Here is a 24143-nt window from a genome sequence, read left to right as displayed (position 1 = left end):
TATGGTGCTGGGCAGGTCTGTCTGACTGTTTCGAGTTCACACTGCACGTCCTTAGCCTAGGGCTAAGGAGATTTTAGCCTGGGGCTAAGCGTCTGTTAACACTTGTGCATTCTTGGGCTAGCACCAACCTTAGCTCATAGCTAGCTGGCCCTGCTCTGGAGCAGGGTTAGCACAGACTTCAGGCAAGCCCCAGAAACGCAGTGCCAAAAGCCAGTGTGAAACTAAGTAAAAAAAACAATACAGAATCAAAAGCTACACTCACTTATTTTATAAGTAAATGTATAGACGCCTTTTTGTGTTTGCAAACATTGTCGGTGTTGGTGGCACAACATAGTTCTTATAGAATGCCAGCAAAAAAAAGCTTATATTTACTTGTTTCGTATGAGTGCATTTCATACTAGTTTTGGATTATGTTTGGATTTTAAGGCTCATATGAACGTCCTGCTTAATGTGTCAAAATCGCAAATCAACTGCATTATATATATATTTTTTAAAACACTTCGACCTCAACCAGTAAAATGTCTATTTTGCTACAGCCTGTCAATGAATCTTAGCATTCTAGCTAACAACTACTGCATTAAGTTATTTTGCAAAGATTAATACCAAATATAATCTTAGCGACTGTTCAAGCAATAATCAAACATAATTGTAAGAATATGAGAACCCCAAGTAATAAAAACGTAACTCTAGGCTATATTGAATGGGTGCAGATGGTGATGGCTTTCTTACTGCAGCCAAGATTTGCGCGCATCTGTGCATGATGTCAGTGTGTCGGGTACTGGAAAGGGGTCTACACTATTTCATCCCTATGTAGGAGAGTTAAAAAGGTTATTCCATCAAACTTCAAATTATTAGAATATTACACAACGCAGGACAGAACAACCCAGTTGAGGGTCAGTGGCCCAAGCCCCGAACAGGAATATTCCAAGTTCAGACGGAAGGGGGGAGTCAGATCGCTATGATCGCCAGGAACTTTACTTTTGGTGTCTATTTTTAATTGTTGCGCTACTGGTGCTGCCTGTTGATGTTAGGTAGGCAGCTACAGTAGCTGAATGATGTTAACATCTTCGGGTTGTGTTTCATTAAATGTATTTTATTTAATCTGGGTGCTTGCGTCACCTACTAACACCCTGCTACTACCCGTAGCTCCCATTCTCAGTCCGAGAAAACACAGAAAGAAAGGTATGTGTGGCAGATTACTCCTTTGTAGAAGTCCATAACGTGAAATAAATACAACATCCCAAGGTTAATGCTGTATATATTGTTATAAGGGAGTGTGAGACTATTGAAACATGTAACTTTCAGAGTTTTATTGTTGTTATTAATATAGTTTACAGAGGGCTAAAAGTGCTGCTGTTGCTAGCTAGCATGCCTTTCTGTGATGCAGACGGTTAGCTGAGCTGCCGACTGGTGCTGGCATTGCATTATGGGAGATGTAGTTTTGGCCCTCTAATGAAAACCGAACCCAATTGCAAGCCCTAGCAGAGTTAGTCAAACAACTGAGCAGTGAAATAGGAAATTAAGTTGCCGCTAGTCTAGCAGGGGCTGGTCCAAGCACTCCCCCTCCCCAACCAATAGTAGAAATACCTGATTGGTCAAAGGTCAACCTAATTCAGAAGTCAGACGTCAGAGTACCACCCCACTTCCGGGGCGATAGCACAGACCAGTGCATAGTGACTGAATGGCAAGAACTTATGCAAGCTTACTTGAAAAAGAAGGGATGCAGTATATCAGAACAGGGGCAAGAGATACAAGACAGACTGATGGGGCGGGCTAAAGACAGTCAGAATTGGGCTCCGTGGAAACCCTCAGAGACCCTGAAGCCATATACCAAGCAACACTTTGGAGAAGCAATCTCATCCACAATTCCATTGGGATACATGGAATTATATATATGAAATATATGAAACTTTACCAAGACAGACAGAGAGCTGCTTGGATTATTGGGTTAGACTGAACAAAGCAATTGACCTTGCCAATGAGTGCTTGCAAAGACAGGGAAAATGAGTGGATGATCCAGGTCATGAGCTGACCATGATGTTTGTTAAGCACTGCCCTGATCCAGCACTATATGCCGCTTAGGTGCATGCCTATTGAAAATTGGACCGTTGGAGTTTTGCAGGCAATGATTGACAGCAAATCACAGAGGCAAACAGTCAGCCAGACACAGGGTGCAAAGTAGTGCCAAGGTAGAAGTTGTGATGACCCCCGACGCTTGGTGTATGACTCAACAACAAGCAGTCGGTCATAATAATTCAGCCACACCCACTAACAGTGATCAGGTTCCATTGAACAAAGTGGTTTCTCTCCTGGAAAAGCTCCTGTCAACCCAGGAACAGAATCAAAGGAGACCTTCGGCCAGAACGCCACAAACTAATACAGCTGCTGGTCCCTGTAGAATTTGTAAGGCCTCAGACCATTCAACTCAGTCACACTGCTTTAAGGAGGGTTTACACTTCAAGTGTCACAGGACAGGCCACAGAGGCTTTGAATGTCCAGCAAGAAAACAAGTTGGAGAGGCAACTGCCGAGGCTCCTCCTGGGCCCGCTTTAAACTAACATGCACGTGTGGGCGAACATGTTACACCCCCACAGAACACCACAGATATAAGGACTGGAAACACAATGAAAACTGAGGCGATTTATCTGAAAATAGAGAGTATTGACAGTCTTTTCTATGTTCCAGTAATGGTGCAAGAAATTGTAGAACTTTAAGCTCTTAGATAGTGGGTCTATGACCTGCAAGTTGAGTGAGTCAGCTGAAGACACACTTCTGAGATGTAATGTGATAAAACCAGAGTCTAGAAAGCCAACTCAAGAAGTTATTGTAGGCTGTGGGGGCAACCAGGCACAGGATAAGTATGAATGTGACTTGAACATTGATCTTTCTGTTTTAGTTGGACCTGGACAGACAGACGACATGACAGTTGGATCGAACGCCATAAAACACATAATGCAACAGGTTAAGAAAACAAAGTGGTATTGGGACAGCCTCTCCAAACCTGCCAAATGGACTTTTACTCAGCATGCTAGCCAACGTGAACCGCTGGCACGGTGACAAAATACCAGACAAAGTGGGAACTGTAATGCTCAAGCAGAGTGTGACTCTCATGCCTCAACATGAACATTTGGTCTGGGGAAAACTGAAAGAAAAGGTGCCGCTATCAGTTGGTAGTACTGTAGTCACAGAGGCCACTACAGCACGATCTGCACCAAGAAATGTCCTAGTAGGACACACTGTATGTCCTTTGAGAGGTGACAAGTGGGTCCCCATGAAAGTGATCAACATGTTGGACCACCCTATTGTTCTCCGCCATAACACCAAGTTGGCTGATGTGCACCCATGCCTGGCCCTAGAAGACCTTGAGCTCTATGCCAGCCCAGTAAGGTCTAGTCTGCTCTTTAGAATGTCACCCAAGCTGGGGAAAATGTTCAGTTAGTGGAAAAAGGGCAAAGAAGGAGTATCTACAAAAGTTGGAAGAGTTGGGCTTAAAAGAAGTTGACAGAGTCCTGTGAAGTGTCTGACATGTGGAAAGGAAAACTAGTGGACCTTATTGCTCAGTATGAAGGCATCTTCTCCAGGGAACGACTTGACTGTGGAGAAGCGAAGAACGTCATCCACCTTATCCGACTCAAAGATGAAAAGCCTTTCAGGCTGCCGTACAGGAGGGTCTCTTCATCCAACTACCAGAAACTGAGGCAGACGTTGGAGGAAATGGAGGAGCGGGGCATCATCCGAAAGTCCAATAGTGAGTGGGCCTCCCCTTGTCCTGGTTTGGAAGCTGTCGGGAGAGTTGAGAATTTGCACTGATTTCAGACGGTTGAACCAGAGGACAGAGAAAGATGCATACCCATTGCCCCATCAAGCCGATGCTCTCCCTGCTTTGGGAGGGAACTGCTTCTTCAGTATTATGGATTTGACTTTGGGATTCTACAACTTTACCATACATGAAGATGACCACAAGTACACAGCATGCACAACACCCACAGGTTTATTTGAGTATAACAGAATGGCTCAGGGTTTATGTAACAGCCCAGCAACATTCGCCAGAATGATGACCTCGATCTTCGGTGACCAGAACTACTTGTCCCTCCTGTGCTACTTGGATGATCTCCTGGTTTTCGGGAAGAGTGAGCAAAAAGCCCTGGACCGTCTTGAAATGGTGTTCTCCCACCTTAAGGAACACAACCTGAAGCTAGTGCAAAAAAAAATGTTACCTCAGAAAATCTGTCAAGTTTTTAGGCCATATAATCACAGCAATCATGTCTGCAATCAATGACATCACTGCAGCTGACCTGATGGAAAATTATGGGAAAACACCTTCACCCACCAAGGTCAAGTCATTTCTTGGTATGGCAAACTATTATTCCCACTTCATTGTGAGTTTCTCAGGTTTAGCCAAACCACTGTTTCATCTGATTGCAGGACAGAAAAGTAAGCGGAAAGGAGAAAAAGGAAAACCTCATGGCGGGGCCCTAAAACGTCTGAAACCTGAAGACTGGACTACTGAATGTGAGGAGGCGCAGGAGAAGCTAAAGGTTGCAGTCTCCCAAACAGCTGTGCTGGCTCACCCAGACTTTAGCAGACCGTTTCTCCTATCAACAGATGCATCAATGGATGGCTTAGGTGCAGTACTTAGCCAGACATTTGAGGGTGAGAGTAGAACCAGACCAGTAGCCTTTGCAAGCAAGACTCTGTCGAGGTCCCAGTCCCATTACCCAGCACATAGATTAGCGTTCATTGCTCTTATGTGGGCTGTGTGTGATAAGTTCACCCATTAACTGAAAGGGAATAGATTCACAGTCCTAACAGATAACAACCCCCTGACATATATAATGACGAAACCAAAGCTAGACACCTGAGCAACGGTGGGTCTCTAAACTGGCCCCCTTCGACTTTGACTTGAAGTACATCCCCAGGCCCCAGAATGTCCCAGCAGACCTGCTTAGTCGACAGCCGTTCGTTGGAGCTAGGAAGGCGAGTGAGTTCCCAGAGTATGTGACTTCAGAGTCCATCCAGGACGCATTCAAACTGTCAGTCAATATCCAAGGTGGTGAGATCCTGGCTCAAGTCTCTTCTGAAGGAGTGAAAGCAGTTTTGGAATCCTGTCTGGAGTGGGATGCGAGTGTGCAACTTCCAATTAACCCAGTATTCTGCCAGCATCCTTCAGCATGAAGGGGGAGCGGCTACTCTTCCAGTCCTTTCTTCTGATGTGATACGGAGAAAACAGAAGGCAGATCAGGTGCTGGCCCGAGTGGCATACTTTGTTGAGAGGAGGAGGAGACCTTCGCGGAGAGATAGTGTTGAGAATGCTGAAGCATTGGGATCAACTCGAAATCAAGGACGAGATACTCCACCGAAGACCTAAGGACAGAGTTGTCAAGAAGAGGTACCAGCTGGTGGTGTCAGACTCCCTTAAAACCATTGTTCTGAGGGGAACCCATGACGAAGCCGGCCACCAAGGCCAGACTAGAACACTCCATTTGGTACGTCAAAGGTTCTTCTGGACTGGAATGGAAGGGGAAGTGAAGAAGTATGTCTCCTACTGTAAGCGCTGTGTGGTTGGACGGTTGGACAGACAATGGAGCCAGAGGCTAGGGCACCTTTGGAATCTATACAGACTAGCACAGCATTAGAACTGGTGTGCATAGACTTCTGGTCAGCAGAAGGAAGGGATGGAGAGAGCGTTGATGTACTCATCATCACAGACCATTTTTACGAAGCTGGCACATGCGTTTCCTTACCCGAACCAGACAGCAAAGGTGGTTGCCCAGCAGTTATGGAACCACTTCTTCTGTGTCTATGGGTTTCCCCAGCGGATACACTCTGACAAAGGAGCAAACATTGAGAACACTTAAATCGCAGAATTGCTACAAGTGTCTGGATTCAAAAAGATCCATACCACTCCATATCATCCTATGGGCAGCGGTCTGACGGAAAGATTCAACCGCACACTCAGTAACATGGTCCGATTGTTGCCAGCGAGAGCAAAAGAAAGATGGCCCCAGATGCTACAGACACTCACCTTCTCGTACAACTGTACCACACACGAAACGTCAGGGTTCGCACCGTTCTTCCTGATGTTCGGATGAATTCCACGGCTGCCAGTGGACATCATGTTTGGAAGTACCTTGAATACCAAAGACGTGTTGACTCATGATGAGTATGTTGACTCGTTCCAAAAGGACCTGCGAGAGGCTGTCAGGATCGCTCAGGCCAACACCACTGAAGCTCAGAAAATGCAAGCAAGGCAGTATAACAAAAGCGTGAAAGGCACTGCCCTGGATATTGGAGACTGAGTTCTCTTGGCAAACTCAAAGGGAAGAGGGAAAGGTAAACTTGCTGACTTCAACGGTCTATGTGATCACTTGGAAAGACCCGTCTGTGCACATCTAGAGTTGAAGATCCTACTACCAAGAAGAGTAAGGTAGTTCATCGACACTTCATACTGCCAGTGAACTTCCTGCCGGTGGGACAGACAGACGAGATGTCCACAGTAGCCTCTACTGCTTCAGAAGAGGACATAAACACAGACAGCGGTGACGAAAGTCCGGTATTCGATGTGGATGAGGATCCAGAGGATCGAAGGACTGCTGACTGGATTCTCGAGGGCCAGAACCCTGAGGGGCCCACGGAAGCTGAAGCTCAAAAATCTTTGGGACTGGAAGATGGAGTAAACATGAGAGAGGCTGATCCTCAAAGCCCAGTGATGGACCTGATCTCCGGACAAGCAGCTAACTCAAGCACAGGAAGCTCCTTCAACTCTCTAGAGACAGCAGGAGCGGTAGAGATACTCTTAATGATCAGCTATGAAAAGCCAACTGACATTTACTCCTGAGGTGCTGACTTGTTGCACCCTCAACAAGTACTGTGATTAATATTATTTGACCACGCTGGTCATTTATGAACATTTGAACATCTTGTCCATGTTCTGTTATAATCTCCACCCGGCACAGCCAAAAGAGGACTGGCCACCCCTCATAGCATAGTTCCCCTCTAGGTTTCTTCCTATGTTTTGGCCTTTCTAGGGAGTTATTCCTAGCCACCGTGCTTCTACACCTGCATTGCTTGCTGTTTGGGGTTTTAGGCTGGTTTTCTGTACAGCACTTTGAGATATCAGCTGATGTAAGAAGGGCTATATAATTAAATTGGATTTGATCCTTCTGAAGATGACATAAGTAGAAAAGCAACGTCAGTGAGCAGTCTAGATGGCGTCAGCAGTAGAAGTTCATCAGTCAGCGGCTCTGGATGCATAACATGCTGACCAGACCGGACATGTTGCGTGCGCGAGCGTCACAAAATACATTTAGAAATCCATGTGTTTCAATTATTGCACCCACACTGCTCGCGCGCACCAACGAGCGTCTGCGTTACCAAGGGCTAAAATAGAAGTCATTCCTATTTCTGACGCAGATTGCGCTGAAAGTCCTGCCTCTCCCATCTCCTCATTGGTTTATAGAAGCAGGTACCCACCCACGTGCCATCTCCTCATTGATTATACCCACGTGGGTGATTGAAAGACAAACTGTTTTGCCGGTAGTCGTGGTAATACTATGAAAGTTTAGATGCGATCACCATATAAGTTCAACGATGAAAAAGCCTGGAAGAAGGAGAGATGACTAGAAACGATTCAGTTGGCCGTTTTATGTGTGGATTAATTTGTCAGAGTAGAGGACCTTGTGCAGTTCAGGTAAAATAACAACTCAATGTTTATATCCCAGGACATATTAGCTAGCAACAGCAAGCTAGCTAAATAGGACAAATTAGCTAGCAAGTGCAAGCTAACTAGCTAAATTGCCATACATGTTTAATGCTTTTCGACCTGTCCCCAAATTAATGTAATTGGTTCATTGGTTTGTTTTGATATTTTAACCTGCGTGTCTTGATCGTGTATGGTGTAGGGGGACAAAATACATGTGTCCGTGTAAGATCTACTAAGAAGATAATGAGTAACCAGAGAGAGGTAGAGCGCAGAAACAGCCAGGTCTGAGTTCACTGGTACAGTCCTGAGACCCAGTGAAGGCACCTTGAGAACTCGAACTGGAAGAGTTGTGAAGCCTGTCAGAAGACTTTTAGAGTCAATGAGTCAAGTGATTGCTGACCCGGACAAAAGAGAGCATCTAGCTGTCCTGATTCAAGCCCTATCAACTTTTGTTGAAGTGACAATACCCCATTGAAACAGAGGCCAGAGGATAGATTAAGGAAATGAGAAATACTTTATTAGGGGGTCATAGGTTGTATGTATATGGGCATATTTCTACCTGGCAAAGTCTCTTTGCTGTCCTTCTGGACGACTCTTGGTCAAGGTTACCCCTGTGGAGGAAGAATTCTTACCTTATGTCTTAAGCTTTGCTGAAATTAAGAGGGGGTGTGTGTAGCAGAGTTAAAAAAGTTATTCCATCAAACTTCAAATTATTAGAATAGTACACGACGCCGAACAGAACAACCAGGTTGAAGGTCAGTGGCCCAAGCCTGTGAACAGGAATATTCCAAGTTCAGACAGAAAGGGGGAGTCAGATCGCTATGATCGCCAGGAACTTTACTTTTGGTGTCTATTTTTAATTGTTGTGCTACTGTTGCTGCCTGTTGATGTTAGGTAGGCAGCTACAGTAGCTGAATGATGTTAACATCTTCGGGTTGTGTTTCATTAAATGTATTTTATTTAATCTGGGTGCTTGCGTCACCTTCTAACACCCTGCTACTACCCGTAGCTCCCGTTCTCAGTCCGAGAAAACACAGAGAAAGGTATGTGTTGCAGATTACTCCTTTGTAGAAGTCCATAAAGTGAAATACATAAACCACACCAAGGTTAATGCTGTATATATTGTTATAAGGGAGTGTGAGACTATTGAAACATGTAACTTTCAGAGTTTTATTGTTGTCATTAATATAGTTTACAGAGTGCTAAAAGTGCTGCTGTTGCTAGCTAGCATTTCTTTTTGTGATGCAGACGGTTAGCTGAGCTGCCGACTGGTGCTGGCATTGCATTATGGGAGATGTAGTTTTGGCCCTCTAATGAAAACCGAACCCAATTGCAAGCCCTAGCAGAGTTAGTCAAACAACTTGGCCCTCTATGGTCTGAACGGGATAGAGGTGATTTCACGTTGTAACTTGTTTTTGTACATGAGTTGTTGGTATTTTGGTACTATCAACACTGAAAGCACCTAGCAATGTATTGGGGATGTGAGACAGGATATGTATTTTACCTTTCTTCATGCTCCTGTATAGAACAACTTGTCAGATGGTGCATTGGAGACTGATGTGTTCCTGTCCTGTCTTTTCGCAATACTATTGCAGGTATGGTTCTATTGTCTAATAATTAAGATTATACATTCGTTGTATTAAGGACTGGTTATTATTTTATACATTATGGCTTTATGTATGAATGTGATTTGTGTGAGTCTGAGAAAACAGAGAGAAAGAACAACTTGTCATATGGTGCATTGGAGACTGATGTGTTCTGGTCCTGTCTTTTCACAATACTATTGCAGATCAACATAAAAGCCAAAAAGATAGCCGTGGTGTCGCTCTTCAATTCTTGGTTTTCCTGTGGTACATATAAAACCCGCTACACTTACATTTGAGAACAAAACCTATGACAAAAAAAATACAAAACATTGGTTGCTATGGAAAAAATAACGGTTGCTATGAAGGCTTGCTAACGTTCTCACTAAGAGTGTGTTCGTAAATTCACTCTGGAGTGCCAGAGTGCGCTCTGGGCGTTGGTAATTTCAGAGCTTGTCAGATTCTGAATTTACTCATGGACAGCGTTTCACTCTAGGAGCGCACACTGGACACTCTGGCCAAGGAGGTTGATCCAAGCGTTCTGACCTCACAATGGCAGTCAAGCACCCAAGCTAACTGGCTAACTTTGTCTAGCTTTCTAGCTACTTCCAGACACAATGAGAGAACACCTCACTCTGACCATTTTACTAGCTCTAGCAGAGGTGGTTAGGCTGTTTTCATGCTATCCATAGAATTGGTGACTAACTGCTGCTAGCAACAGTATAATTATGCTTCTTTGCCGACGTTTACTGACACCAGCCATATTCAACCGGTGTTGAGCGTTCATAAATCCATAAATTATTCTGCGCTCTGGCACAGAGAGTGCTCTATCATCAGGGGGTAGATAGCCAGAGTGAATTTACGAACGCACCTTTAGTTAGCCAACTGAAGCCACAAACTCTACAGCTGGAAGGGCAGCAAACGCTCAATTTATCTGTTTTCATAGTTTTTCTATTGACATTTAATTGGATATAGCTTTCCATTATAATAATATTGTTTCATGATATCGCTTGGATCAGAAAAGTTGATGTTTCGTCCATGCACAGCATTCTCTGTATAGGGGCGAGATGGCATTTCAAAAGTTAAACTTTGTTTCCGAGGTCAGACAGGCAGACACGAAGGTTTTACAAACCATCACTGTTGGAAATAAAATGCTAACCTAGAAGCAAGAGGAAATAATGTGTTAAAAAATGTGTTATTGTTTTAAATTGGTCTTGTGTCAGAGAGAATGTTGGCTGCATGTGTTTGTCCATTAGCAGGGCTTTGGAATACAAAGTGTGCATTCTTAGCCCAGGGCTAAAGCTTAGCCCAGGGTCAACAAATGCCTGTGTGAACACAGGATAAGCTCGGCCAGGGCCAGTCTTAACTTGAGGCTAAGATAGCGCGGGGCTAAGAACAACGCCGCGTGAAAAGGCCTTCTGTGTGTTCTGTGGTAGGATTGGATAGGACCGCAATCACCGCAGCTGTAGCCACTGTGAGCATTTGTCGAAATCAAAACCCAACCCTAAAGTAGGCCTAAGTCACGATAAAACTCTGTTTTGGACGAGACTGACTTTACGACCAAATGATCCTATTTACACTTTGTAGACAATTTTGACACTAGAATAAATGTTTGACTAATATCGATGCCACATAGGCCGTTTTTATACCCAATAAGATGTGTATTACGTTTTCAGTTGCGCTTTGATAGATGTGACCAACTCTCTTAACTAATTTATAAGATTATTTATATTGTTCCTAACATCAGTCATGTCCAGATGTATTAACATTAAGAAGCCATACCTTCAATGGCTTTCTTTTAACTCCCGTATGGGGAATAAGCAAGCGAAACGTTCGTTTATGTTCTGATTTAGGCTACTTCACTCACCCCTCGAATTACCTATGTGAGTCTCTCCCCCTAACTTTACCACCCTCACTGCTTTCCGTATTTATGGCATTTCTATAACCCTTCACTTTCCCCAAAGAAGGACACCATACAGCTCTTACAGATGCGGCGGGCTGATAATGAAACACCTGCACAGGACAATGAGTGGGTTCAGTTTCGAAAAATGATTTATTGGATTTTCCTTAGACCCCCCAAAAAACTCATCCTAATTCACACATCTTTCCAAGCACAGCTTTCTCATCCTAAATGTGACAATTGTATTTGGTGCCAATACAGTAGCCTAGCATAGCCTATAGTTTATTCCGTTTATATTCGATAAACGTTCCACTATGAAACGGTATGTGAGTAGCATTGACAATGCAAAACTGGTGTGACTTCTTTTTCCGTCATCGTTGCTGTAGGCTACGCTATGCGTGTTGAAAAAGTGCCTCCTTTTGAGGCTTCAGTCATTGTGGCTTGAGTCGCGCAACACTGACATTTCAGCACTTTCTTGAAGGGCCAGCTACCGCGCCTCAGACTTGCTTTGGAAAACGGTCATCTTCAATGCCATTTTATCAAGGTGAATATTGAACAAATCCCTGAGAAGCAATGGATAATATTTTAGAGAACGTATCTTTTACTGGACATTCTGTATTTTACAACTTTACTGACGATTGGATACCTGCTGACAGAGAAACTATTGATTTTATTATAAGATGTGTCATACCGACTGTGTATATTCTGATCATAACGATTGGATTGTTGGGGAACATTACCTTGGTTAAGATTTTTATCACCAACAGTGCAATGAGGAGCGTCCCCAACATATTTATTTCGAGTTTGGCAGCTGGGGATCTTTTGCTTTTGGTCACTTGTGTTCCAGTGGATGCGTTCAGATACTTCTTTGAGGAGTGGATCTTCGGTGTTGTGGCTTGCAAACTAATTCCGGTCATTCAACTCACTTCAGTCGGAGTCTCGGTGTTCACTCTCACTGCACTAAGCGCGGACAGGTGAGATGAAGAGTAGGATAATGTGAAATATCCTTAATGCCAATATTGTTATGTATACTGTACCTAATTTACGTCATTGTAAATGTTTACGGCAATTGCATGCTAACGTGATAGAACAATGAACATATACAGTGCCTTCGGGAATGTATTCAGACTAGAGGTCGACAGATTATGATTTTTCAACTCCGATACTGATACGATTATTGGAGGCTTTTGCAAAAAATCCGATACCGATTTAATCGGCTGATTTAAAAATATAAAAAAATATGTATTTGTAATGAAGACAATTACAACAATACTGAATTAACACTTATTTTAACTTAATATAATACATCAATAAAATCAATTTAGCCTCAAGTAGATAATGAAACATGTTCAATTTGGTTTAAATAATGCAAAAACAAAGTGTTGGAGAAGAACGTAAAAGTGCAATATGTGCTATGTAAGAAAGCTAACGTTTTCAGTTCCTTGCTCAGAACATGAAAAACATATGAAAGCTGGTGGTTCCTTTTAACATGAGTCTTCAATATTCCCAGGTAAGAAGTTTTAGGTTGTAGTTATTATAGGACTATTTCCCTCTATACCATATGTATTTCATTAACCTTTGACTATTGAGTGTTCTTATAGGCACTTTAGTATTGCCAGTGTAACAGTATAGCTTCCGTCCCTCTCCTCGCTCCTCCCTGGGCTCGAACCAGCAACACAATGACAACAGCCACTACATCAAAGCGTTACCCATGCAGAGCAAGGGAAACAACCACCCCAAGGCTCAGAGCGAGTGAAGTTTGAAACTCTATTAGCGCGCGCTAACTAGCCAGCCATTTCACTTCGGTCACACCAGCTTCATCTCGGGAGTTGATAGGTTTGAAGTCATAAACTGCTAGTGCCTACCACCACTCAGTCAGATGCTTAGATACTTGTATGCTCAGTCATATATGCAACACAGGACACACTAGATAATAGTAGTACTAGTAATATCATCAACCATGTGTAGTTAACTAGTGATTATGATTGATTGTTTTTATTGTTTTTATGAGATAAGTTTAATACTAGCTAGCAACTTACCTTGGCTTACTGCATTTGCGTAACAGGCAGTCTCCTTGTGGAGTGCAACGAGAGAGAGGCAGGTCTGCATTGGACTAGTTAACTGTAAGGTTGCAAGATTGAATCCCCCGAGCTGACAAGGAGAACATCTGTCTTTCTGACCCTGAACGAGGCAGTTAACCCACCATTCCTAGGCCGTCATTGAAAATAAGAATGTGTTCTTAACTGACTTGCCTAGTTAAAGATTAAATAAAGGTGTAAAAAAACGGCGCCCAAAAATACAGATTTCCGATTGTTATAAAAACTTGAAATCTGCCCTAATTAATCGGCCATTCCGATTAATCGGTCGACCTCCAATTCAGACCCCTTTTCCCACATTTTGTTACATTACAGCCTTATTCTAAAATGGATCAAATATTTTTTCCCTCAGCAATCTACACACAGTACCCCATAATGACAAATCGAAAACAGTTTAGATATATTTGCAAATGTATACAAATAAATACCTTATTTACATATGTATTCTGACCTTTTGCTATTAGACTAGAAATTAAGCTCAGGTGCATCCTGTTTACATTAATCATCCTTGATATGTTTCTACAACAATTCAATTGATTGAACATGATTTGGAAAGGCATACACCAGTCTATATAAATAAGGTCCCACAGTTGATAGTGCATGTCAGAAAAAAATCAAGCCATGAGGTCGAAGGAATTGTCAGTAGAGCTCAGAGACAGGATTGTGTCGAAGCACATTTCTGCAGCATTTAAGGTCCCCAAAAACACAGTTGCCCCCATCATTCTTAAATGGAAGAAGTTTGGAACCACCAAGACTCTTCCTGGAGCTGGCCGCTTGGCCAAACTGAGCAATCGGGGGAGAAGGGCCTTGGTCAGGGAGGTGACCAAGAACCCGATGGTCACTCTGACAGAGCTCTAGAGTTCCTCTGCGGAGATGGGAAACCTTCCAGAAAGACAACCATCTCTGCAGCACTCCACCAATCAGGCCTTTATGGTAGAGTGGCCAGACGGAAGCCACTCCTCAGTAAAAGGCACATTGTAGCTCACTTGCAGTTTGCCAAAAGGCACCTAAATACTCTGACCATGAGAAACAATATTCTCTGGTCTGATGAAACCAAGATTGAACTCTTTGGCCTGAATACCAAGCGTCACATCTGGAAGAAACCTGGCACCATCCCTATGGTGAAGCATGGTGGTGGCAGCATCATGCTGTGGGGATGTTTTTCAGCGGCAGGGACTGGGAGACTAGTCAGGATCGAGGGAAAGATGAAAGGAGCAAAGTACAGTGAGATCCTTGAAGAAAACCTGCTCTAGTCTGCTCAGGACCTCAGACTGGGTCGAAGGTAGCTTCCAACAGGACAATGACTCTAAGAACACAGCCAAGACAATGCAGGAGTGGCTTCGGGACAAGTCTCAATGTCCTTGAGGTGCCCAGCTAGAGCCTGGACTTGAAACCAATCGAACATCTCTGGAGCGACCTGAAAATAGCTGTGTAGCAACGCTCCCCATCCAACCTGAAAGAGCTTGAGAGGATCTGCAGAGAAGAATGGGAGAAAAACCCCAAATACAGGTGTGCCAAGCTTGTAGCATCATACCCAAGAAGACTAAATGCTGTAATCACTGCCAAAGCTACTTCAACAAAGTACTGAGTAAAGGATCTGAATACTTATGCAAATTAGATGTTTCCGTTTTTTATTTAATAAATTAACAAACATTTCTAAACCTGTTTTTGCTTTGTCATTATGGGGTATTGTGTGTAGACTGATGAGGAAAAATATATTTTAGAAGGCTGTAACGTAAGAAAATGTGGAAAAAGTCAAGGGGTCTGAATAGTTTCCGAAGGCACTGTATGTAATTATTAATGATTAATCAATTGTTATGACTGATTATTTTTAATGACAAGTGTCTGATCCCTAAACTATATCCCCAAGTGTTATCATAATTGAATGCTGGGCAATTGTCACTGACAAATCTGTTCATTTTTTGATTGACAGACCAAGTGTATCCCCAGAATTATTTTAAAGGGATCAAATCGTGTACACCTGCTGGTTGTACTAACTTCAATAAGCCCAATTTGTGTTATATTGTTTTATTCAGGTGAGACACATGGTTAAATGCCCATTTATCGTCCCTGGAAGGAGCAGCATGAATGCGGAGATTGGAATAGATTGATACATGAGACATTCAGGAGGCGTCACAGTCAGAAGTATCTGCGCAGAGGATCATTTATTGTCTGCGTGTGGATGGTTGAAAGGGCAATCATGCCCGCATCTTTGTTTGGGACCTTAATTTGACCCAGCCCCCACTTTCCTTTCTTCTCCTCCACATACCCTCAACAAGACCACTGGTGCTTGGAGACATTGACCTTCTCAAGTGACCATTCTATACCCCCACAAATAGCTTGTCTTCTGGTATTAAGAGCTCCTTCCTCAGCTAAAAGTTCACTGATGTCATAAATTCCTGGGCTGCCAAATATTGATTTAGTACATTTAAAAAAATTATTATTATCAAATTAAAGTCCGTGATTTTCTGATAAAAAAATAATACCCCATTGTGCAGGCCATGATAGGGGTCGGAAGATGGTGCAGGGCTATGTAATTAGCCTTTCTATGTCACTGACTGTAATCCAGAGCGATATCAGTTGGAGGAAATGTTTGGCTGTGTCACTCTTCACCAGAAATGACCATGACTGTTGGCCATCCCTGTCACTAGGAGCTATTAGGACAGCCATATGGTGAGATTACAGTCTAAAGCTGTACTCTTTATGGTCTGCCTAGTCCATTTGAGCATCTAATGTGAGCAATGAAAATACACCATTTATATGCTTACTCTATGTGATGGCTTAAAATAATGTAATCTTGTTAGCACTCCTTTGGGTGCTTGCTCTCAAGCATAAAAACACAAAGAAGTGGGATTACAGCGGTTTACTACAATAAATGCATAAGCATTTTCTCTGGTGCGATATCAAAGACTGTCAGTTTTTCTGCGCTTGTCTGTTCTTGCCTGAGGCAGCATAGTCTTTGACTATGGCGGATTTCTACAGGGGCAGAGGGCAGCTGAGGCTGGTGTAACAGCACAGTCAAGGGCTTCCAATGGAGATTCTCCTCCAAACCAGACATTTAATCAGCAGAAATATAATTTAGAAAACTGTCAGAAGGTGAAAAATCTTCCATCATTGAAGCATAAAAAAAGCCTTCATGCCCTGTGGAGCACACTTCCTCTGTTGCACCCTCATTTAATATATTTCTTCCCGTTATATGACTTAGCAGGAATGGATTATTCTGTGCACATAGTACTGAGTGTTGATTTACACAGGAGATAAGTCCAAAGTCTAACCTTCAAATGAGTTGTATTGATCAGCTTGTAAACATTTTGGTTTCAACATTTAGATTCACTTTGGGAGCAGTGCAGGAACACATTGCTGTTTCAGTTGAATAATTAGAATTTCATTCAGTGTCAATTATTGTAATTAATGTGGGTTTGTTGTAGACAGGACAGTAATTAATTAGCTAGTGCAATCATAATGCACTTCATAGGTCTCCTACATGTTTACAATATCACCAACAATCTATGAAGCTACTATTCTGTGCCAATGGACTCAGAGATGCCATGTCTTTGTCAAAGCCTCTTAATTTTGCAAAGAGGAAGAAAGTTAATTAGATTGATTAACTATAATCACAATACCAAGTCGCTTTGGATATGAGCGTCTGCTAAATTATTAAAATATAAATGTAAATGATATTTCAATTTACACAAGGAAATTAGAGCAGTAAGGACAGCTGGACATTTAATTGCATGAAAAATACTGCTTTTAATGTAATTTCAAAGGATCAAGATGAAGGAGCACTAATATTTTTCTATGGTTTTGTTGTGTTTCCAGGTACAAAGCCATTGTGAATCCTATGGACATCCAGACATCCAGTGCCGTGTTCTGGACATGTCTGAAAGCTGTGTCCATCTGGGTGATCTCCGTCCTGCTGGCGGTGCCCGAGGCCATCTTCTCCCAGGTAGTACACATCCAGGACAAGAATGTGACCTTCACCGCCTGCGTGCCCTATCCCCTTTCCAACGACATGCATCCCAAGATCCACTCCATCCTCATATTCCTGGTGTACTTCCTGATTCCCCTGGGGATCATCTCTGTATACTACTTCCACATCGCCAGGACTCTAGTCAAGAGTGCTCACGACATGCCTGGAGAGATCAGTGAGCACACGAAGAGACAGGTAGGTAACAACAGCTGCAACATGTTGCTGCCTGTATCTCAAACATGTCACAAATTAGGTTTGGCTGTTGCAGTTGTGGTTATTTGGAATGCTGGACGGCATTTTAAGAACATCAGGTAATTTACTGGATGTCGTCGGCTGCTAGAGTGCATGTTGAGTTAGAGTGCACGTTTGAAGTCAAAGAAACTGAACTGCATCACACGTTTTCTCACTCACACGTTTTCTCATTTTTAACATAACTCCGGAACCGTTGTTGCAGGTTTAAATGGAAGGAGGCTCTAGGTTTTAATGCAGATATTTCCATATGTAGCCTAATACACCAAGTAAGTATAAAAAGTTTGTAAAGGGCAAGTACAGGACATTGTCAAGATGTATCACTGATTGTTGCATGGATGCTTGATCTTTACTGTCTACAGGGGTAAAAAAAATGATAGGTCAGGGGAAGGGTGAGGTAAATTATAAATGTAAGCAATGATCTGGTCGACTACATTTAATTGAGGGTCCATTGACCAAAGCATAGTAAATCAGATGCTTCTTTGCCGTTAAGAACGTCGAATGAATCATCGAACAAATGGGCTTGAATTCAGATCAGGGCCCACCCAAAACCCAAACCCAGCTTCCAATCACTGACATCCTGACTCAGACCTAGACCTGAACCCAAGTCATAATATATTCAAGTAGCCTCAGGAGCTTGTTGACACTGACCAATGTGAGGTTGTCATCAACAATGAGCAATACATAGTAAACAACTAGTGATGAGTGGTGCTGGAAGGCCTCCATGTGTTGTCTTATTTACAGTCAGTAGGTCCTCCAGTTGAGGGAGCCCTAACTGTCCACTCATTTATAATGTTAGACAACAAGAGGGCTGGGTCTCGGCTATCTTTTAGAGTAGATACAGATTTATACTAGATTCACTGGGTGCGACACATAAAAATACAGAAGCCTGGAGGATGACCGAATCATTGCACTTAAGCTTCCACTGTCTCTGCCTCACAGTAATCCCAACTAATCAATGTTATTGTCTCTAGATTTGTTTTTGTTTTTTTGTATTTGAAATCAAATGAGTTAATAATCTGGGTGTACCTTTGGATTAGAAGGACAGCACAGACTATTGACGTGGTGCATTGTGGTTGTGTTCTATTAGACATGCCCTATGGGGATTGGGCTGCAAGAGGCGCAAGTTTCATTAAGAAGAAAACTCTGATAGCATCAGTCCCTATTGAAAAGCAGAAATTTATTTAACATTAATTATATGACAAGCTGCAGAAACCTGATGAGACAGGCTAGAGAGAGAGAGAGAGTGTGAAGACGAGAGAGAGAATATGCAGACTAAACATGATTCTGGTAAGTGTTTAAGACATTACTAAATATTTCTTGAATCACTATCACATCTAACTCTAACAATTTTTTCAGAATGGCACAAATTCCCCGATATCAGGGTACTCATGTCAACATGTTTGCTTTCAGAGCATATTTGATCCCAAATTATAAGAGGGAGCGATACCTCGGTGTCTCAGGCATCCATCGCTCATTGAATACATTAGTGTGACTTTATGAATAGTTATAGGAACAGTGGTCTTAACTGCTGTCCAGTACATTTTCAGTAAAGGCATTAGAAATAGGGCTTCTAGATATCATCTAATCTTTTTTTTCTTTTGATTTACTCTGGAATAGAGATGGGTCCCTCCAATGGTATTTTAATTTTTTTTTTAAACATAAATCTACAATTTAATATGAACAATAATGCTGCCCAGGCAGACACTGCTAGTGAATATGATTTCAGATGTGATATGTATGAATGAAAAGATACAGTCCAACCATCTCCCTTTGCCAGGGGCTGTGTTATGCTGTTATGATAACTAACATTCAGTCTGAGAGGGCATGACATCTCCGTCTATTTCTCTGTTATTAAAATAGTTTCTACTGATCCAATGCTACAGCTGTTTTAGTAACCGCATCACCTACATTCTATTTCAATGAAGCCCTTTATCTACTTCCCAGAGTCAGATGAACTTGTGGATACCATTTCTACAGTATGTCTCTGTGTACAGTAAGTTAGAGGTAGTTTTGTGAGACAATGCTAACTAGCGTTAGCACAATGACTGGATGTCTATGGTCAGAAAAATGAAGCAGATGGCCAGTCATTGTGCTAACGCTTGTTAGCAATTGCGCTAACGCTAGTTAGCAACTTCTTTCAAACTGCACCCAGAGACATAAAAATGGTAGCTCAGTTTATCTGACTCTGGGGAAGCAGATAAAGGGCTTCATTGCCAAAATCCCTAAGTATCCCTTTAAAAACAATTGAAATGTTCACCACTTTCTCATCAATTTTGACAAAAATGTAGAGCTTATGAAATCTTAGTTTACTCCTCTGCTTTTTAAATCTTTACTTCATGTAACATAACCATCTCATTTATAATTAATACCCCACACTTCTTGCAGAGATCAGCAAATACAACAATGAATAACTAACTGTGATGTGTTAATAACAATGCAGAAAATGTTCAGTTTACCTATGAAAGATTGTTGATACTGTGCCAAATCAAACAAAATGACTCAATTTGATATCCCTATCAATGGTTAGCTTTACTATCTTACCAGATATAACAGCTTGCTATTGACTTACCTTTTAATACTCTTCTGAATCATTTGAAGTCGACTTCAATACAAGATACTGTCATGAACAAAATAAAGTAAAATGATCATGCCGTATTCTTCTGTTGAAAAACCTAAAAGGATCTTGGGTAGAGTGCCAGGATCACTTGACTTGGTGGCTGCCAATGAATGGCGAGCTAAATCATGACATTACCCATGCTATTAAACTTACACAGGGTTGATTTTCAGAGCGCCATCTCCTGCTCACCTCACTGATAGGTTCAAATAGGTAGACTTGAAACTATTTTCAAACAATCTTAGCAGTACTCAGAAGCAATAGTCCTGCCATCAGTACTATTTGCCAGCCACTCTACTGTGGAATGAAGTATTGATTGGACTGGACCTTTTAGTTTCACATTTCCGCTTACGATGAAAGGTTCTCACAGTGAAGATAACTTTGACACTCCCTTATGCCGGGATACACTACACGAATTCGCCACGTTTTTGCCATCCCCGAAAATGTTTACGATCGGAGTAAAATTCCATGAATTTGGGCTAGAATCCCTGATGATGCCTGTCCCGTTCACCAGACCACTGTCGGATGCCCTGAAATATTTTTATTGTGCATCTTGCAATATGAGCAGTGCTACGACACAATTGGGTAAGGACTACTGCCAATAGCCAATGAGCACTCAGCATGTGATACCAAAACAATGATCGCAAAGAGAGAAGGAACAACAAACACGCACGGTGCAGACGGAGGTGATGAAAGTCAGATTGCTGGAGCTGTGGAGAGAACGCAGCTGCCTTTTCAGTATTTACCTACCTCTGTGTCCTACCATGACACAAACAACAAATATATTGAATAGCAAGTATCTAGCATGCTAACTATAGGCTATAACTTTAATAAAACATGGTATATTACTTCCAATTCCCTCTGTAGAAAGTCCATACCTTCCATATCTGCCCAACCATTTGCGAGTCCACATTCTGCGCCTTCCGTCTCTTTTGATGTATCTGCACATAATAATGGGCACTTGCGCTGCTGGTGCTGGCACATGCAGAGAACAAATAGGCCTACACCTCTGCAGTGTAGGTAGCCTACAGTATGTCGGCTGATGTAGCCTCAAACAAATCGCAGAATATGAATACAAAACTGAAGCACGTGTACAATCAAGATTTTAATTTGGTAACATTCAAAATCAAATTTGATTTGTCACATACACATGGTTAGCAGATGTTAATGCAAGTGTAGCTAAATGCTTGTGCTTCTAGTTCCGACCATGCAGTAATATCTAACAAGTAATCTAACCTCACAATTTGTTTCATGTAATAATTGTAAAATACTAAATCCTATGTACGGTGTGGGAAGGCCTTAGAGAGCTGACTGAAGGGCAATCTAAGTCGAGTACTGGTGGCTCTTGCTTTTGTGTTTGTTCATACTTGTTTGGTGTCTCTGGTAGAGACTGTATTGAAACTAAAGGACAATAGCCATGCTACTTGTAGCCTGTGCAAAATACAGAAGAGTGATTTGGACAAATTGTATTTTGTAGGCCTTCTGTATTCCTTCTGGAAGGAGGCCTTCTGTATTTTGTACTCTGTAATCCTTCTGGAAGATTGACAAGGTTTTATGTTGAATATCATCATGCATTTTCAAACACTACATATTTATTTTCTTTCTTTTTCCAAGATGGAGACGAGAAAACGGCTGGCCAAAATTGTTCTGGTTTTTGTGGGCCTCTTCGCTCTTTGCTGGTTCCCCAACCATGTCTTGTACATGTACCGCTCCTTCAACTACCGTCAGATTGACTCCTCTCTGTCGCACCTCATCATCACCCTGCTGGCCCGGGTGCTAAGTTTCTCCAGCTCCTGTGTCAACCCGTTTGCCCTCTACCTGCTGAGCGAGAGTTTCCGAAGGCACTTCAACAGCTCACTGCACTGCAAGAGGAAGCCCCACCACGAACGCAACACTAGCTACCTGCAGCATACCTCAGCCATAAGAATGACCTCCATCAAGAAGACCACCCCTACTGTCATCAACGGACATGGCAACAGGCAGGAGGTCACTCTGTAGGTTTAGGATGTCACCTGATGACATGTAAGTGGTGGGAGTGGCACCAAAAAAAGTTAGGTGGAAAGCTTTTACAAGGAGAACTATTATGAAAAGGTCATGCATGTGTGCTAAACAGAAAATGCTTTTTTGAAGCTATCTTGTCTATACATTCCCCACAATGCCACATATCACTGCTGATGAGATGATCACCCATGAACTTGTCAACAAATCTGTCTTGAGAGATTCCGGTATCCACAATGTTCCATTTTTCATGTTTTGTTGTGTCAATCTACATGTTTCACTTTACACAGTTTGCATAGATATATACTGTCTGCGAAGCAAACCCAAAGAGCAGGTAGTTGCTCCCACGACAGGAAATCTATGTCCCTGTGTTTTTATTTATTTATTTCATCTTTATTTAACCAGGTAGGCTAGTTGAGAACAAGTTCTCATTTGCAACTGCGACCTGGCCAAGACAAAGCAAAGCAGTTCGACACATACAACAACATGGAGTTAGACATGGAATAAACAAACATACAATCAATAATACAGTAGGATAATCTATATACAGCATGTGCAAATGAGGTAGGATAAGAGAGGTAAGGCAATAAATAGGCCATGGTGGAAAAGTAATTACAATATAGCAATTAAACACTGGAATGGTAGGATGTGCAGAGGATGAATGTGCAAGTTGAGGTTCTGGGGTGCAAAGGAGCAAGATAAATAAATACAGTATGGGGATGAGGTAGATTGAATGGGCTATTTACAGATGAGCTATGTACAGGTGCAGTGATCTGTGAGCTGCTCTGACAGCTGGTGCTTAAAGCTAGTGAGGGAGGTAAGAGTCTCCAACTTCAGAGATTTTTGCAGTTAGTTCCAGTCATTGGCAGCAGAGAACTGGAAGGAAAGGCGGCCAAAGGAAGAATTGGCTTTGGGGGTGACCAGTGAGATATACCTTCTGGAGCGCGTGCTACGGGTGGGTGCTGCTATGGTGACCAGTGAGCTGAGATAAGGCGGGGTTTTACCTAGCAGAGACTTGTAGATGACCTGGAGCCAGTGGGTTTGGCAACGAGTATGAAGCGAGGGCCAGCCAACGAGAGCTTACAGGTCGCAATGGTGGGTAGTATATGGGGCTTTGGTGACAAAACGAATGGCACTGTGATAGATTACATCCGATTTGTTGAGTAGAGTGTTGGGGCTATTTTGTAAATGACATCTCCGAAGTCGAGGATCGGTAGGATGGTCAGTTTTACGAGGGTATGTTTGGCCGATTCTAGATTTCATTTTTGATTGGAGATGTTTAATGTGAGTCTGGAAGGAGAGTTTACAGTCTAACCAGACACCTAGGTATTTGTAGTTGTCCGCATATTTTAAGTCAGAACCGTCCAGAGTAGTGATGCTGGACGGGCGGGCAGGTGCGGGCAGCGATCGGTTGAAGAGCAGGCATTTAGTTTCACTTGCATTTAAGAGCAGTTGGAGGCCACGGAAGGAGAGTTGTATGGCATTGAAGCTCGTCTGGAGGTTAGTTAACAGTGTCCAACGAAGGGCCAGAGGTATACAGGATGGTGTCGTCTGCGTAGAGGTGGATCAAATAATCACCAGCAGCGAGAGCGACATCATTGATGTATACAGAGAAGAGTCGGCCTGAGAATTGAACCCTGTGGCACCCCCATAGAGACTGCCAGAGGTCCGGACAACAGGCCCTCCGATTTGACATACTGAACTCTATCGGAGAAGTAGTTGGTGATCAGTGTGCTGCTTAGCTTCCTCTACTGTCCAACTAACCCATCCTGGGCTCAAACCAGTGATCCAGGTTCCTAACTGTTAATGGAAACCTGTTCACCACTATTGCTGGACAGTAAGAGGATAAATGAATTTGTTTATTAGATCACTTTGATAAAGCCATTTCCTGTGCTGTTTGAATGTTTATCTTCAGATGCTCAATGTGACACAAATGTTTGATGTTTTGTTGAGTAAAACATGTCCCAGTATATTGAACTGCAAATGCTGCAATATGATTGCTGTAAAAAAATAAAGAAATAATATATA

General features: G+C 42.5%; 2 protein-coding genes across 4 annotated transcripts in view; one reads left to right on the top strand and one right to left on the bottom strand.

The window, feature by feature from the left end:
• Positions 1-20152, bottom strand: part of LOC110522241 (gap junction epsilon-1 protein) — a 26522-nt gene extending 6370 nt beyond the window's left edge. The window contains exon 1 of the mRNA XM_090232791.1: positions 20073-20152. The gene's annotated coding sequence lies outside the window, so the exon portion shown is untranslated. The remainder of the gene's footprint in view (positions 1-20072) is intronic.
• LOC110522240 (neuromedin-B receptor) lies at positions 9187-24143 on the top strand. 3 transcript variants are annotated; one of them, XM_090232789.1, is made up of 3 exons: positions 9187-9297; positions 17101-17446; positions 21732-24143. In XM_090232789.1, the coding sequence occupies exons 1-3, from the start codon at positions 9215-9217 to the stop codon at positions 22113-22115; spliced, it is 813 nt and encodes a 270-aa protein (XP_090088915.1). In that variant the 5' UTR covers positions 9187-9214; the 3' UTR covers positions 22116-24143. The 3 variants fall into 3 exon arrangements, with proteins under 3 accessions (XP_090088915.1, XP_021456140.1, XP_090088916.1); XM_021600465.3 differs by lacking the exon at positions 9187-9297 and adding an exon at positions 11240-12159; XM_090232790.1 differs by lacking the exon at positions 9187-9297 and adding an exon at positions 11635-11729.

This window comes from Oncorhynchus mykiss, chromosome 4 (genome assembly GCF_057628025.1).
Source record: "Oncorhynchus mykiss isolate SJ-2025 chromosome 4, ASM5762802v1, whole genome shotgun sequence".
In the NCBI taxonomy this organism is placed as follows: Eukaryota; Metazoa; Chordata; class Actinopteri; order Salmoniformes; family Salmonidae; genus Oncorhynchus; species Oncorhynchus mykiss.
Note: the sequence above shows the minus strand (reverse complement) of the source record. Positions and strands in the feature narration are given on the sequence as shown.